This window comes from Pyrus communis, chromosome 9, assembly GCF_041283825.1.
Source record: "Pyrus communis isolate YQ-2024b chromosome 9, ASM4128382v1, whole genome shotgun sequence".
Taxonomy (NCBI): Eukaryota; Viridiplantae; Streptophyta; class Magnoliopsida; order Rosales; family Rosaceae; genus Pyrus; species Pyrus communis.
Genome location: NC_142573.1, coordinates 11,924,441 through 11,941,072, shown reverse-complemented (window position 1 = coordinate 11,941,072; position 16,632 = coordinate 11,924,441). Strand labels below are relative to the sequence as shown.

The 16,632-nt window shown below is 38.2% G+C and overlaps 3 protein-coding genes and 1 pseudogene across 4 annotated transcripts; 2 read left to right on the top strand and 2 right to left on the bottom strand.

Moving 5' to 3' along the window:
* The first annotated feature begins 463 nt into the window (after window positions 1–463).
* On the top strand, window positions 464–2,222 carry LOC148694265 (uncharacterized; annotated as a pseudogene).
* Window positions 2,223–3,109: 887 nt separating this feature from the next.
* Window positions 3,110–4,885, bottom strand: LOC137738727 (alpha/beta-Hydrolases superfamily protein). The gene is made up of 4 exons (XM_068478202.2): window positions 3,940–4,885; window positions 3,644–3,736; window positions 3,494–3,561; window positions 3,110–3,386 (listed from the first exon to the last, which is right to left on the bottom strand). The coding sequence occupies exons 1-4, from the start codon at window positions 4,651–4,653 to the stop codon at window positions 3,275–3,277; spliced, it is 987 nt and encodes a 328-aa protein (XP_068334303.2). The 5' UTR covers window positions 4,654–4,885; the 3' UTR covers window positions 3,110–3,274.
* A 3,868-nt stretch (window positions 4,886–8,753) lies between these two features.
* Window positions 8,754–10,780, top strand: TAFII21 (TATA binding protein associated factor 21kDa subunit). 2 transcript variants are annotated; one of them, XM_068478267.2, is made up of 3 exons: window positions 8,754–8,931; window positions 9,680–10,076; window positions 10,309–10,780. In XM_068478267.2, the coding sequence occupies exons 2-3, from the start codon at window positions 9,819–9,821 to the stop codon at window positions 10,579–10,581; spliced, it is 531 nt and encodes a 176-aa protein (XP_068334368.1). In that variant the 5' UTR covers window positions 8,754–8,931; window positions 9,680–9,818; the 3' UTR covers window positions 10,582–10,780. The 2 variants fall into 2 exon arrangements, with proteins under 2 accessions (XP_068334368.1, XP_068334369.1); XM_068478268.2 differs by having other exon boundaries at window positions 8,777–8,931; window positions 9,664–10,076.
* A 741-nt stretch (window positions 10,781–11,521) lies between these two features.
* On the bottom strand, window positions 11,522–16,045 carry LOC137738792 (putative GTP diphosphokinase RSH2, chloroplastic). The gene is made up of 6 exons (XM_068478265.2): window positions 14,635–16,045; window positions 14,343–14,528; window positions 13,340–13,800; window positions 12,993–13,151; window positions 12,524–12,875; window positions 11,522–12,005 (listed from the first exon to the last, which is right to left on the bottom strand). Exons 1-6 carry the CDS (start codon window positions 15,379–15,381, stop codon window positions 11,697–11,699), a joined length of 2,214 nt encoding a protein of 737 aa, XP_068334366.1. The 5' UTR covers window positions 15,382–16,045; the 3' UTR covers window positions 11,522–11,696.
* Between the last annotated feature and the right edge of the window lie 587 nt (window positions 16,046–16,632).

Sequence of the window (16,632 nt, the reverse complement as noted above, 5' to 3'; positions counted from 1 at the left end):
CATGATCAAGGAGTGTGGACCGTTGGATGAAAATCCAACGGCTACAAACAAGGAGGTCCCTTTAAAGTTATAATAATTATAACCGTTGGATTTTCATCCAACGGTCCACACTCCTTGATCATGAGGATCCTCATCCTTAGATCAGGAGAGGATCCTCAGTGTAAAGCCTCCTATCTTTTTTTTTTTTTTTTTTTTTTTTGAAGAATGTACCCAGGATTATAATATATATATATATATATATATATATATATATATAACACCGACCTAGAAGGTTCACCTGGACTCCAAATCGAGCTGTGCTAACCAATACCAAAAAGTTGATGAAGCCATTGTTGAAGGTATATAGTGACTGCCACATCATTTGACACATCATCATAAGTGCCATATCAGCTGTTGGAGTTGGTTAGTTTTTTAAAAGTTAGTTACACAGATGACTTAGCTGATAAGCTACATTTGCAGATTATATAAGCATGTATCGACTCATTTGTGTAATTATCTTTTCATCTCTCTAGAAATAACAAAGCTTTCACTCATCCTTTCCTCTCTCTCTCTCTCTCTCTCTCTCTCTCTCTCTCTCTCGCTCTCAATCTTTCTCTTTGCATTTCTTTGATATTTCTCTGCATAAATTCATCTGCGAATCCTTAGATGAATGTTATCATGGTATCTTCGCCGTAGGGTTCGATCTTGTGGCGTTCATTTCCGTTGTGTTGTGCCTTAGGGTTCGATTTGGTTGCTGTGAAGATTTCTGGTGGATTGATAAGCTTCTGGCTTTTGGGAGGTCAGACTTCAAGTTTATTAGGTGCTATTTTTCTTTTTGCACTCTAAATGTATGTGTAATTGTCGCAATAAAGAATTCTCTATGAAAAACTAAAAATTAAAGGCCAATAGTCATTTCTTGATGTTTTGAGTGTTTGTTGGGTTTTTCACACGAACAAGGTCGATAGCCAGTAGTGTGGGTTCTTGGAAAAGTTATAATTCTTGAAGATTGCTTGAGTAGTTGGTTTCTTGATTCGTTTGGCGTTCAGTTCTGTGAAAATTGAAAGTCTTTTGGGCATGATCACTGTTAAGTTGAGAGAAGATAATTTTGTCAAACGGGATTATCAGTTTCAGTCGGTGCTTAAGGGTTATGATTTCTTTGATTTCTTTAGTGGGGAATCTCAATGTCCTCCAAAGTATATAATCAACACTGAGATTGGAGTTACTAAAGCACTTACTACTGCATATAAAGACTCGGTTAAAATAGATGTATCCCTATTTAGCTTGCTGATTGCTACACTTTCGGATGAAGCTATAGACTATATCATTGGGTGTAAAACCTCTCAAGAAGCTTGGAAATCTTTACAGGAAATATATGCATCTGTCTCTGTTGTCAGGGTTAATCAACTCAAGACTGAGTTTCATACTGCAGAGAAAGGTGCAGATTCTGTTGACAAGTATTTGCTTCAATTGAAGGCTATCAAGGATCAACTGGTTGCTGCATGAGAGAAAATAACTGAGAATGATTTGGTTATTGCTGCTTTATCTGGTTTACCCCCAGGATTTGAAATGACCAAGACAGTAATCTTAGCAAGCAACACTCCAATTTCAATGAAAGATTTTTGAGCTCAACTGATTGGGGCGGAAAGGAGTATTGAGTCTAGACTTACAACTTTATCAAGTTCCATGTCAGCTATGTATGTTCAGGGAAATGGCTCGAATACACAGGGATCTCAGGGCAATGCTCAAGGTTATGAACAAGGAGAGAGTTCAAATGCGCAGAGGTCTCAAGGGAGGAACAATTACAATAGTGGTAACAATAACAGGAGGTATAATTCCAACAATCAAAAATTCTCTGGTGGCTACAATGGTGGGAACAATAATTACAGGTCATATTCTACTTTTGGGAGAAAGGTGTTCAAAATGGAGGTTCTCAAAGTTCTTTCTTTGGTAATGGAAGCAAACAAGGAAATACTTGGAGTGGTGATACAAACTACAGAAATGCTATATCTTCTGAATGTCAAATCTGTTCTAGAAGAGGGCATACAACACCAAATTGTTACCTTAGAGCTGATAACAGTTAATCATCTAGTTGGTTCTTGGTATGTCAGATATGTGGGAAAAGAGGTCATCGAGCTTTGGAATGTTTTCATAGAAATAACTTTTCATATTAAGGCAGTGCACCACCAACAATATGACATTCTAACTTTTAAAACAAGATGTATGAGATTGTAGTTCGACTCATAGTTTAGGTAGTTTTGTGTAATTTATCTAAAACATAATATACAACTTAAATATGATCTATAAAATGTGGAAGATTCTACATATTACCGTATTTCTATATGATAAAATTCAACATCTAATAAATTATTAAATTGAGACAATATCGATAATTTTGTCCATGCACCTAAATACCCTTTCGTTTGCCCAAGCAAACAAAAAGGTGAACTGCACGTAGCAACTACAAGAAGTTGAACGAAAAAATCTGGAAAGACCGATAGGACTATTCTCTCGACCCCATCTTCTTCCACTTTCCCTCCCACGCCCTTTTTACTTTGTCTTTGGTAGACACGTATGCTAAGTAACATGGACATCTCGCACGTCATCTAAGGCTAAAGGTTTCCAATAATACCATCAGGATCCTCTTCGGATCCTTTTGATGGATTATAGGAATTCGTAAATTGTGTATATTCATTGTATATCGTGTGATCAGTTTATATCAAGTACTATTTATGTTTATTTTTAAATTAAAATATTTAAAATGATTTCTGACAGTATAATTTACGATGAACGGACACGATTCATGAATCCAATGCTCACGAAGAGAATCCGGACTCATATTATTTGGTTTCTTACCTAATATTTCAATTAAACTATTTAAAGAAAAAAATTCGAATTCAAATACAAAGAGACAGGCACATTGTTTTTGATTTACTAACTAATCTACCTCAAATTTACACATTACGATTTAAATTGTTACTAGTGGACAACGACATAAGATCTCTCAATCGAACATATTACTTTTATAACTCTCTCGTCCTTTCTCCCACAACAGTCCAAGACATGTGACCTTGCATTGCATTTTGTAAGGAAATTGTTCTGAAAATTAGACCTTTGAAAATCTCAAACAGGGTTTAGATCCAAAAAATTGAAGTATCCAATATTAAAGGCCTTTACATGCTTTGATCCGCTACGATATTTTCCATTTTTTAGTTAAGATTCGTTGACAAACAGAACTTCGTCAAGACATGCCTGCAATTGCAACAAATCTTTCATACTAAAAAACTAAGATCGAAAATTAATCTAAAACAAATGAAGTTATAAGAGAATTCAGGGAAGTGGGTGAATCCATATTTACTGCATGACCTGTGTCCTTGATTATTTCCACCTTTGATTTTGGTCCCAACTGCCTGTACATATTCAAAAGTGAACATTACCAATAATAAGTTCGGATTAATTAGCTTAAAATCCTGATTAATTAATTTAATCATGAAGAAATAAATTAAAATTAAGTCACCTTTGCAGCTGATAGGCCAAGTACACAGGGAACACTTCATCCTTGTCACCCCAAATTATCAGTGTTTCCTTCATCCAAATAAGAACTCCCTTCAAAATTTATGAAGAGAAAGTTTTCTAAGTGTTGAATTATGGCCAAGTTGGTTTATACCTGAGTTAGAATAGGAAGGTCTGGATCTTCTTTTTTCCTCAGCAAGTGCTCTGCCAGCTCTAATTTCTCCTTCCTGTGTTGTTTATAGGTCACCTACATATCACAACATACAAATCCAATCCTATTAGAATTAACTTGACGCACAAATGTTCTTTTGCCAGACACTACAACAAAGTGCCTAGACACTGGGATTGTCAGACTATATATCTTAGTCTTCAATCAATACTTTATCGATAGACTAATAATATAACATATTAGATATCTGAGTAGAACATTGCAAATCCAATGAAACTCACATTGATGAACCCATGAAGGAAAATGTCAGGGACCCACTTAGAAGGGCCAGGTTTATGCACTGATAGATTCACCAGGAGCCGTAGATCATGAGCACTTTGAGGCACGAGGAGATTCAATGCATTGCTTCCAACCTTATTGAGCTGCTCTCTCTTCTGCTCCTCCGTCATCCCAATCCCACAACTCACAACCACAGTCTTCTCCACCAACTCCGGGTACATCTCCGCCATCCAATACGCCACGAACCCTCCGTAACTTATGGAGTACACAGAAAATCTGTCCAACCCTAATCTCTTCAACCCTTCTGCCACACATTTTGCTTGGAAGATCTCAGTCCTTTCCAGCCTAGTTGTGTAGGAGTCGCCAAAGAACAGTAGGTCAGGCACATACAGATTGAAGCTTTGAGAGAGAGAGCCCACCTGATGGATGAACTGCCACTTTGAATTGCCACCATACCCATGAAGCATTACTAGCGCAGGCTTCTGGGACCTCCTAGGATTTGCAACCCAAAAGTGCATCGTGGTTTGATCATCTAATTCAACTGTGCAGGGACAAAGACCACACGACCTGAAATATACTGATAAAAGTAAATCTGCAACTGTGATTAGGAGCGTGATTGGATTCAGAAAAGGTAAAATTGAAATCAAGAATTGGGAAATGGCTATGATTGTTGCAAGGTAGAAGGAGAGGACATTGGAAAATTTTGGGTAGGCCATGACCTAGGGTTTGAATTTGAATTGAGAAATATTGAGTGGTTGATCTCCTCCTTGCTGGATTACTTAAATTGGCATGGTTTGTGATGCTTCACGCAGTTCTATATAAAATGTAAAAGAGAGTTGGGGGCATCTCACGTTTGTGAGGTGATGAGGACAATTGCATGACCCACTTGCATGTTCTTCTGGACGATGAAAACCAATCGTGCCAACTCAAAATGACAAAAGGAAAAACAAAACTGAGACTGGTTTGTAACTGTAATCATATTAAACTAGAGAGCGGGAATAACGCTGCATCATGTCATTCTCGTATGTTTCGTATCACTTTCACGCTACGACATGAGTATATGTAAGTATGTTCCTACAAAAGTGTTGAAGGATTAACGAGAGTAGAAATAGCGTTTCCTTGTTGAAAATTTCTTTTCTCTTTCTTACAAACAATAAAAACATAATATATAGGCTTCTTTTTAATTTTGAAGAAGTGTCTATATATGTCAAAGACAAATGGCAACCATTGTTAATAAACGGGAGTTTTAACGAAATGGCAACCATTATTAATAACAAAAAATTAATAAAAGTGAATGAGAAACAAAAATAAATATGTGAGTAGCACTATCTAAAACTACCAATAGCTACCAATGCTACTGATCTAACTACTTTTTCCTAAATTAAGCAGAAGTTGGTCCTTCTTTACGCTAATTTAAAAGCATGTATGTATAATGGTATGGCATCCGGGACCAAAAGATTTGGACCATTAGATTAAAGAAATACCACAAGCGATAAGGTTCAGCAGGAATCTACAGGATCAGGGCATGGGAAAGCATCACTTTGTCTTCAAGATGGGCACTGACTTCCAAAATTTATGAATCTCGGGAAGGGAAATGATAAGGAGATTATCTGAAAAGTGGAATTCTTTATGAATTTTCTGTCATTTTATGTTTTTTGCACAATTTTTGTGTCAACATTATAAAAAATTTTGCCAAAAACATAAGATGACAAAGAGTTCATGGAGAGTTCCACTTTAAGAGAATCTTCTTAGCATTTCCCATCTAGCGAAAGGAGGGGAATATAACTGAAAATCCAGTGTACAAGTGGCAATAAATTAAGATGCCAAGTGGGCATGTAGATAACAGTGATTTAGGGTTAATTAACACTCAGTCACTTCGGGCCTTTGGATCCAATCCAATGGTGGTTCAATTTTCTTTGACGATCGTTGGATTAGAAGAGTTCTAAGTGGTGGAGTATCGTCGAGATTATCACATATCATTATCTATAATTAGCTTCAAATCAACAAACTAATAACTATAAGTAATGCGTGTTCTGATGATTCCAAATTGAAGTTCTAACTCCATTTCGTACCTAGAATATGGTTGTATCCAAAAACCCAATATACGTTAAAATATTTTCGTTATTAAGGTTTAGACCATAAAGCGTGAAAAATGTGCCCCTTTTTCCTTTATTTCTGTTTACGTTACTAAACATATGTAAAAATAAGAAGACAGTGCCACCAGAAAGTTTCTCTCGTATTTCAAAACAGCCCAACTGTGCCCATTAACAAAAAATTTCTTGCAGATGGGGGCACCTCAGCTGATAAACCTTATATTATATTCTACTTTGCTCATCGATGCTTTACCTTTGCCTCTTTGAGAGAGATCTAGATGTTTCCCGAAATAATGAAGACAGCTAGCATTTGCTTCTTGTCAAGTGTGAACACACCCAAAAGAACACATCACAAATACCTTACTTCCAAAGCTTCCAATCCTTCTTAACCTTTACAATCACTTTTATCCCCTTCCCGCAATCATCTGCATAATTTAGTCCCCCATCTTACTGCTTTTCCCACTTTTTGGACGGCTGTCTATCACTTTTTGTCATCCAATCCCAAGCTTTCCACCGAGATTCCTTCACCGTTTCCACCTTCTTTGCTCTATAAATATACAGTTCTCCTGCTTCATCTGATATTAATTAAACTCGTCAAGTTGGATTTTCCTTTTTCTTCAAGAAAAAGAAAAACCAGTCTTGAAACCCTACCAATGGCTGCTGCTACTACTACTACAAGCTATCCATACACAAGCCAAAACTCATCTTCTCAAAGATCAGTGGCCATGGTGCTTGCTCTAGTATCTGCAATTGTTCTTTCACCTATCTATACAAACCCTAGAAAAAGCAGTGATGCAAGATACCATGAAGCAAAATGGAGCTCTGGGTTTGTTCTTCCCATGATTCTTGCCGGACTTATCATTGCCATCAAAACCACTTCTTCATCATCATCGAGTTCGTCAGCTTCTTCGTTGTCGTCGACTCGAGGATATTCTTCTATTCCTTCTTCTGATCCTTCGTGGGTTCTGAGAATTGGGAGCTCGTCCTGGGGGCTTGCTGGGGTTTTGGTGATGCTAATGTTTGTGCTTTCTTGGCAAGGTTCTGTTCATGAATTCTTGTGGAGATAGAGACCAAAAATTAAGTACAATTGTATCTCTTATTGTATTTAATTTTAGTTGGTTGTACTAGAAGCTGTTATATCAAATAATGTAAGTTGTGTTAGTAAATGGAGATTCTTGATCCAAAATTTGGGTATCATGCAGTTCTGTGTTAAAGAAGTGCAAAAACTGAATAATGTTTAAATAATAGTACAAGTTACATCCCCATGCTATATATAAAATGAAATTGTTGTCAACTGTAAAACAAGATTAAGTTAAAGCTCGCTGGGGATTGAAGAAACGCCCAATGTATATGTCCCTTTTCTATCTCTCTGACTAGTTATGTGACAGGAGGTACAGCGGACGATGTGTATCCAACACAAATCGGGGTATGTAAGGGCTTGTTTTGTATCCAACACAAATCCAACTTGTTAAACATTAAGAAACAATTTTTGAGTGCAAGGTCCAAAATTCTTGTATGGTATTTCAATTTTCAAAATTGGACTTAAGAACAACTTTTAAAAATGACTTATTTCTTATAAACACAAAACTTAAGGTTTTAGAGTTTTTAAATCAAAATGTGCTCTTTCTCCCTATTTTCTGTACTCTCTTTCTCTCTCATATCTTTCAACTCTCTCTGCTCCCAAACCTCTGATCCTCTTTCGATTTTCTCTGCTCTTTGTCTCTCTCCTCTCTATCTAGTTGGATTTAGAAGTTGCCAGTGACTTTTTTTTTTCCTATTTAATTGTTAAAATGTAAAAATAATTTTGAATTTTATACCAAACAAGTTTTTGGGTCTTAAATAAAATGTTTTGAGATATGATGAATTTTTTAATAGGATACCAAAAGGACCCTAACGTTTCCTCATGATCGAGGCTAAGGATTGCTTGAGTTATGCATCAAGCCCGAGATATTAAAATAAGGTGACTTCCAAACTCATTCTCCAAAAATAAAAAATAAATCTTTAGAGGCTGCTGGCAACGTTCTCATAGGAAGCTTCTTAATTCTTCTTTTCACCTTTTAATGTTACACAATGATTCGAACCAGTTATTTTGAAGTTCACCCTTTAATATCTTATGGTTATCCAATAATTAAACAAAGAAATGTTATTCAGTTAAACCCTAACAATATGTTTGGATGACGGAAATAAACTTGAAATTTTGACAAAAGTCATAAATTATAAATTGGCATGCACCAATTCCCTCGTTTGGATTCATAAGCATAGAAGTTTAGAATTTCCGAGTGGAAAAAAAAAAACTTGGAATTTGGGACCTCCAATTCCCAAGTTTAAATTCCATGTAAATAGGTGTAATTTCCAAATTTCTAAGCGTGAGAACTTAAAAATAACAAATTCCATATTCAAATTTCATTGTTCTGAGGTTAACCATACAAAAAAATTCACAAATTCTAGACAATAAAATTCCGTCATTTGAATTTTTATCATTTTAAAATTCCTTAGTAATTTTAAATTTCCTCATCCAAACAGAACGTAACATTTTGACAACATTAATCAAACGGTAAAACGATTTATAATTTGGTTGATCTTCGTTAAAGTTGATATTTAGAGGATGAACTAGAAAGTAAACGGCTTCCAATATTGCGTCAGATTAAAGGGTAGCTGGGCCTGATTCATATCTAAGCCCAATAAGAGACGAGCAAAGTTCTATGGACTCTTCCCCATAACCCACCCACGCCCAATTCCCAAACTCACTCACCCTCTCTCTCTCTCTCTCTCTCTCTTCCATTTCCTTTTCTTCTCCCGCTCATCCACCAGCAAGCCCTGGCTACTGGAATCGAACTCATCGATCTGTCTCTCACGCAAATCCGATTCAGAGAGACCTCACCCTCTTCGGTACAAGACGAGGTGAGCTATCTACTTTCTTTCTCTCCATCTTAGTTATGTTTGATTTATCATGAAATTAGCTGTGTAAGTTTCAATTTCTTTGATTTGGGTCCTCAATTTTTTATCCGGGTAAGCTTAATTTAGGATTTAGGACTCAGTTCTTCCATTAAAGGCGAAGGCTGACATCACTGACATCAAATCTACAATTCCAATCGATAAGTTCTTGATTTTCATCGACCAGAATGGGTTTTGTATTGTGGAAATAAATAGGGTTTAGGGTTCTTTTTGTCCAGTGGACAAAATTAGAATATAAACTTCGAACCTTTCGTGTTCTTTGAAATGTGCAAATTTCCAGTAAGCTGTGGAGATTGAGTTGGGGTGTGAATCAGAATATGGGTTTTCTATGGGACCCTTTTTTTTTTTTTTTTTTTTGACTCTGATTGTGTTTACATTGTATTTTTGTATTTTGGATATTCATCAATTACTGCCACAAATTTGTGACAGTTTGGTGTGCTAATTGGGTTAATTTCCACAAAATCTGTACGCTCGTCGATCACTGCCTTGAATTTGTGCTAGTTTTCTTCGTAATGTTAATTTGCCCCAAAATTTGTACATTCATCAGTCACTTCCTCAAATTTGTACTAGTTTGCTATGCTTCTTGTGGTAATTATGCTCCAAATTTGCATATTCATCATTCACTGCCTCTTTTGACCCCAAAAATTATCACTGCCTCTAAATTCTTATTTCTGTTAGTGCTCTGGATGTGCAGCCCATTCTTTCTGTAGTGTCTATTATCCTTGACGCATTTGCTGGAGTCTTGAAAGGAAAATAAAAAGGTTCAGTAGTTTAGAGGTTTAGCCCATCCCATTGCTCCAGGCCAACCTAACATAAGTGCCCAGAACTAGAAAATGGCAGGGGAAGATGAGGACTTGCCCAGAGACGCCAAGATTGTGAAGACGCTACTAAAGTCGATGGGTGTGGAGGAGTATGAACCTCGTGTTATTCACCAATTCTTGGAGCTGTGGTATCGATATGTTGTTGATGTGCTCAGTGATGCACAGGTCTACTCCGAACATGCTGGTAAAGCTGCAATTGATTGTGACGATGTCAAGCTTGCTATTCAGAGCAAGGTTAATTTTAGCTTTTCACAACCCCCGCCAAGAGAGGTAATTTATGTCACTCCCTTTATTTTTCATCTGCTAAATCTGGGATCATGTTAATCTGAGTTCGGCTAATAAAAGAGTCTGAGAAGATGCATCTACATTTACTATGTCATGTTATAACATCAAACAAAGATTTGTCAACATAATACAGTTTTCTTCAGCTTGTGTATGAGTGTGCGCTTTTTTTTATCAAGCATCATGTAGAGAGTTCGACATTAAACTGACCCATTATCAGGTTTTACTGGAGTTGGCTAGAAACAGAAACAAAATCCCATTACCGAAATCAATTGCTGGGCCTGGGGTGGCATTGCCGCCTGAACAAGACACATTGATCAGCCCGAACTATCAACTGGCAATCCCAAAGAAACAACCAACCCAAGCAATGGAAGAAATGGAGGAGGATGAAGAGCCTTCTGAACCAAATCCACCCCAAGAACCGAAGCCCTCTGATGTGCCGCAGAACACTCCCCAAAGGGTATCCTTCCCCCTCACTAAACGCACAAAGTGAGGATCTAGCCGATGGGAAGAAACAGTGGTTCATCCTAGTGCAGAGGTGTGAGATGTAGTAATTGTGTTTGCTTACAACAAAGTGCTGATCTGTATTAGAAATGTATACTTGTAAAAGAATGTTCTGCAATACTTTCGATTTTCAGTTATTTGAACGCTTATAACATAAGATAGTTGCTGAACAGATGTTCTGCTGTTGACTTGTGTTCTCTTACTGTAAAAGAATATTCTGTTCTGTTCTGTTTAAACATGATGAGGTACACGAATACTGGGTTTGTGCTCCATAACCAGAGGTTCTGCAATGCCATAAAACCATAACGGGGATGACAATGGTTCGGACCGGGGAGAGGTGCAGACAACAAAACAACAATAAAGCCTTGTCCTACTAAGTGGTATTGGCTGTAAGAATCTAAAATGCTTTTGTGAAGGAGAAATGTGCCATCTCCAAAAATCCTATGATGCTTCGGAGATTAGGATACTCCTGTACACGGGGCATTTTACCGTTGGATTTTGATTCTTTATACATTCAACTAAAGATCTAATGTTGAAAATTTTCCGAAACTTCTGATATTCCTGAGCACAGTAGAAAATCTCCATAAACTCTTTCATTGTAAGACATTAGCTAATCGTTTGCGTGTAGTTTATTCCCCTATCCTTGTTTCCAATCAGCAAGAAGCTCATGGTAAACGTGGTTCTCCACACCCTTGGACTCGTATCCCATGTTCAATTCTCTCTCTCTCCCTCTCTCCTGATATCGCTTGTATAAATCAAAATACCAATTGGCCAATATGGTAAAGGGGTACGCGAATATCGCCAACATGTCACCATAGAACCAAAAGGATGTCGAAACGACAAGCATGTCGCAAGGTGACTCCCTGAGTCTATACAGAAACTTATAAGAACATAATGTTGGGGGGGAGGTTTATCGTGAAAGATAATAGTGCGTTCAATGTGAGAACCTTCATAGATACAGCAATTTTAACACCTTGTTGAATTCGGTTAGTCATCGAACAACAGAACCACGTAGCTGTTCAGTACAAATGCTTTTGATTTATATACAATAATGACTTTAGTGTCACTGGATACCAACCATAAACGGGACAATCTGCATTCCGGTCAACTTCTCCAACCCGCCATACGGTTAGCAGGAGGCCCAGCACTGGATACACTTGTGCCCCGGTCGTACATGCGCTGAATCTCTTCTCTGTACTCTGTCAAAGACTTATCGGGAATAGCTGGAGTCAGCTCCACCACATCCCCCATCTGCAGCTTGCATGTAGGATCGTTCACTGGCGCATGGTTCAGCCTCGGCCTCAGTTCTTCCTTCAGTGGGAACCCGTACGGAGTCCATCTCAAGCTCCCTCGCCCAGCTTTTTCCAGCAGATTCATAACAGTGGAGTTTGCAGGAAACTCTTGCACAGACATCTGGAATAATATAACGTACATGGTCAGACTCATTGTAAATAAGTACCTGCTTGTTTTTCCTTCCTAATCAGATTAATATGAAAAGCATACAACACGAACAAATACGTCTCTGTGATATAAACGGGAAATACAGCCATTTCGTACAATTAAAACCTTACAAAATCCCAAAACAAACTTATTTACGTCAAGACTTGTGCCTACCCCATTGCTAAATGTGTGCCATATTATTTTGCTTGTCTCAATTTTGCGTGCCATATGGACACCCAACAAGGTGCATAACACGCGTCTTATCAACACTGACGACACCATGCTTAATGCACAATTGCAAATGTGAAACTACAATGGTGCAGAACATCAGTTCAAGACTATCATCCATAGACAAATTTCAAGGTCATTGTCGTATGAAAGTTAGACAGTCCCATAAAGACCCACCTCATATACAGCTAAATTATTAAATCCAGCTACAAACCAATTAAACATATTCATACAAAATTAATAGGAAGTTTCCTAGAACGAACCTTATCATTCTCTAGCATGATGACAAACACCGGCCCGTCTTGCCCACAGTGGGGCTTGTAAGAATATGGACAGTCATCAGAATGAGTAGGAAACGTGCACGGCGGCTTGATTGAATCGTCACAGCCAACGGAGGACCTGTCTCTGTTCATTGCCTCACACTGCCAACTGACCACCCATCTGGCCCACTCAACCATTTGAAGCACAAATGAAGGGTGCTTACAGTCACCTTCCTTGTATCTCCAATGAGCTGCAAATCCAAACTCAGCCTGCAAATGCATCTCCTTTGTTCGAATTTGGACTTCCAGCGGAATCATGCCTTCACCCATCACCACAGTGTGCAATGACTGATACCTATATTATTAGATGAATATTAGCACGAGAATGTGAAAAAAGGATAAACTAGGTGACTAGAACTTTTTTGAGGTACGTTGACCAAATAAACAAAGAACTTTTTGAGGTATGGCATACCCATTACACTTGGGTTGAGTTATGTAGTCCTTGAACTTTCCTGGGACCTCGGACCACAACTGGTGAACAACTTTAAGTGCCTCGTAACAATCATGCTCATTTTCGACAATCAAACGTAGCCCATGAATATCATGTATTTCATCCATGTTTAGCTTCTTCCTGTGCAAAATAAGCCATAAGCGTATTAATTTCAATCCAGGCATGGAGAATAATGTGCTATAGCACATGGATGTCAAAGCATGCAACTATAACTCATTAATCCACTGATCCATTAAGAACTATGTTTATAACAAAATTTATGGTCAACTTTTATGATGCAATAGAGAGAGAGAGCCGAGAGAACATACTTTAACATTTTAGAGTAGATGCTATACAAGCTCTTATGCCGCCCACAAAGAACATGGTAGGAAATGGCTTTATCCTTGAGAGCACGCTCTAATGTCTCCGTGGCAGAAATAATCATTGCCTCGTCAAACGAATCTACAAGCTTAGAGGACAGTTCTTTGTGCTGATCTGGGTTGAGATGCTTAAAACATAAATTTTCCAGCTGCACCTTCCAGCTAGAGATTCCAAGTCTGTTGGCCAAGGGCACAAAAATCTCCAAAGTCTCCTTTGCAAACCTCTGTTGTTTAGCCAAGGGTAATGCATCTAGTGTAATCATATTATGCAATCGGTCTGCCAATTTAATGAGGACAGCACGGGCATCTGCCATGGCAAGGAACATGGTATGCAGGCGATCTGCCTCAACTGTTTTGCATGCTGTATCATTATCACGGGCAAGCTTGCTCAAATGACTGAGCTTAGACACCTGATCAATTCCATAAAGAACTAGATTAGAACTAGTAAATGTCAATATCATATACAAATATTCATAGAAAAACAAACAAAGCAATAGCACCTTTTGAAATATAGAATCCTACACTAGGTTTCACTTTTGTAAATAGAGTATCATTACGTAAATCTCAACAGCTGCTTTTTCTATTCTAAGTTACAATTAGAACACCGTGCAACATGATTGTTAACTTCATACAGCTGCAACATATGCAAGACAATCATGTAACTCGTGTTAACATGAGCTCAACTATAGAATTAATTGATATCACAAGTATTCATTCGGATATGACATCTATTACACTATCTGTAAAGTTCCAGTGCAGATGTTATAGAAAGCTTAAGTGGAATCCGTGAAACAATGGCAGGTAGATTTTCACATATCATGAACAATTAACTTGAATCTAGTGTTCAACATACGAAAACAAACAACTTCTCATGCACGAATAAAAATTGATACTTGTCGAATTCCTTCCATTCAGTAATACAATAGAGTAATGAAAATTATCGAACACATACCCCTTCTACTAAATCAGCAACCCCAGCTCCAAATTTCCCAAATATGTAGTCATAACACATAAAAGAATCATCAAGCGTGTCATGCAAAAGCCCTGCAGCAACAACTGTGGAATTAGCACCGATCAATGCGAGCAACACCGCCGTCTCCACACAATGCTGCAAATAAGGATCGCCACTTGCTCGCATCTACAATAAAACAACACATAATACAACAACAAAACTTCTCAACCCAATTCACCAAAATCCCAAAACGCAAAAATCGAAACAAAATTCAAACCCAAACAAAATTTACCTGCCCTCTATGCGCTTTTTCGGCCTTGTAAAAGGCCTTGATAATGAAATCTTCATAGAAAATCTTGTGCCGCAGCTGCGCACCCACTAGCAACTCCTTAGCATAAGGCTCAGCAATTCCCTCCAAAAACCCATCTTCCATGTTGAAAGTCAATTCATCAAGCACAGCTGAAGAACCCACATCCAAACCATCAGTCTGAGCCTCGAAGCTCGCCGAGTCGTAATCTATGCAGGAAGAGCCCAAAGCACCCCTCACAAACCCATTAAACAACCCATTACTCCCACACCGAAAAGAATTCAAGCTAATATCTCCATTGCTAGACCTTTCCCTTGCAATTCTCATCGGCGGGCTTCTCCCCGATCCCGAAACCCCGCTACTGGAAGACGAGACCGGACCCTGAAACACCGAAACCGGGCTCTGGTCCCTGTTCAACGAAGCCCCATTGAACTTACTCCCCGAATATCGAAACGAGCTGCTCAATTCCTCGCCTCTATCGTGCCACCGAGAACCCAATTCCTCTCCTCCACCCGAAAAGCTGGACGACGACGATGACGCGTGCTTCACCGTCTGCGACGAGAACAGGCACGACAGCCCCCCAGCCACCGGCTTCTGCGACGCCGTCGACGACGAAGATCGAGAGCTCAATTCGAAATCGTGTGAGGGGTGCGCGTTGATCTGGCACGGGTGCGCCGTCGAGCACACACTGCTCGGCGGGCTCGCGTACAGAGCTATTGTGGGGACCGTCATGGGTTCCTTTTTGCGGCGATGCCGGACCCCAAATCACAAATCGAGAAAACCCAGATAATGCTTTTCGTCCAAATCGAATTTTCTCGGCGAGCCACTAATTTTCTTCGCAAAACAACGAACTTTCCCGGGAAACCAACCACTTCAGTCACCCAATTGGACTTTTTCAGATACCCAATTGGACGTTTTCAGATACCCAATCGGATTTATCAGACAGACCCGGTAAGTTAATTTTTCAAAAGAAAAAAAAATCCAATTGGGTCAAATGGTTCTGTATCTAAAATTCTTGTTCGATACCCACCCAATTGGACAAGTGAAACAAAGAAAAGTATAATGGAATGAAATTCAGCTACAGTTATGTACAGATTTATAGAAATTGAGCTCAATAAATCCAGAAACAATTGAAAAACAAGACCTATTTCGAGGAAAGCGAGTCAAAGACGCTTAGAAACGCAGGGGGGAGAGAGAGAGAGAGAGAGAGGGCTTCTTTCTTCGCCTTTGATTTTTTTTTTTTTTTTTTGAGAATCCCTCCCTTCTCTCCCTCTCTGTTTTGTTGTTTTTCAATCAAGTGGTGATTGCTTATAGGCCAGGCAATTGAATTGTGAAATTACCTAAAAGTCCTGGGGACATGTGAATTTGGTTTTAAACCATCTGGATTTTTATTTTTATTTTTTTTACAATTCCACAATCTGGATTTATTGGATTGCTGTGTATACGAATCTGGCTGTGTTTCCGTCTTTAATTGGAAACGAAAACAATAAACAACCATAATTAGACAAGTACAGAATGTCTTTTATTTTTTGGTAACATAATTTTTTTTGCAAACCATCCCATTTTTTTATTAAAAAATTAGGCAAACACAACGTTTATAAAATATACAGAGTACACAATTTGAACAAAAAACAAAGAAGACAAATTAAAATTGGAAATCGAATTGAAACTTCTAATGCAGTTGATAAAAAGTGCTTTTTCGCTCACGCCCTAAAGTGAGTGTGATTATCACCCCTCTGATTGTTTGCTGTTACATCAATTTGGTTAAATTAATTTAAGACATTATCTCAAAATTTAGATTAATGAAATGAGTATCACTCTTGATGTACGGGAATGAGAAAAGATGCACTCGTGGATAAATGCCATATGCATATTTTACAAACCAAAATACACAAATTTTGCAATTGGTTTTTGTATGTGATGCATTAGTCTCTTAACTACAAATTCCATTCCCTGATCCAAACTCAAAAACAGCAAAAATCA

What these genes read in the sequence shown, in the direction of transcription:
- LOC137738792 (XM_068478265.2), bottom strand. Translation starts at nt 15,381, where the DNA reads ATGACGGTCCCCACAATAGCTCTGTACGCGAGCCCGCCGAGCAGTGTG. An exon ending in TTGCTGATTTAGTAGAAGGG is followed by an intron (nt 13,801 to 14,342) that starts GTATGTGTTCGA and finishes GGAATTGATCAG; the next exon opens with GTGTCTAAGCTCAGTCATTT. An exon ending in TCATGCTAGAGAATGATAAG is followed by an intron (nt 12,006 to 12,523) that starts GTTCGTTCTAGG and finishes ATATTATTCCAG; the next exon opens with ATGTCTGTGCAAGAGTTTCC.
- TAFII21 (XM_068478267.2), top strand. Translation starts at nt 9,819, where the DNA reads ATGGCAGGGGAAGATGAGGACTTGCCCAGAGACGCCAAGATTGTGAAG. An exon ending in CACAACCCCCGCCAAGAGAG is followed by an intron (nt 10,077 to 10,308) that starts GTAATTTATGTC and finishes ACCCATTATCAG; the next exon opens with GTTTTACTGGAGTTGGCTAG.
- LOC137738727 (XM_068478202.2), bottom strand. Translation starts at nt 4,653, where the DNA reads ATGGCCTACCCAAAATTTTCCAATGTCCTCTCCTTCTACCTTGCAACA. An exon ending in ACCTTCCTATTCTAACTCAG is followed by an intron (nt 3,562 to 3,643) that starts GTATAAACCAAC and finishes ATTTGGATGAAG; the next exon opens with GAAACACTGATAATTTGGGG. An exon ending in TTGGCCTATCAGCTGCAAAG is followed by an intron (nt 3,387 to 3,493) that starts GTGACTTAATTT and finishes GAATATGTACAG; the next exon opens with GCAGTTGGGACCAAAATCAA.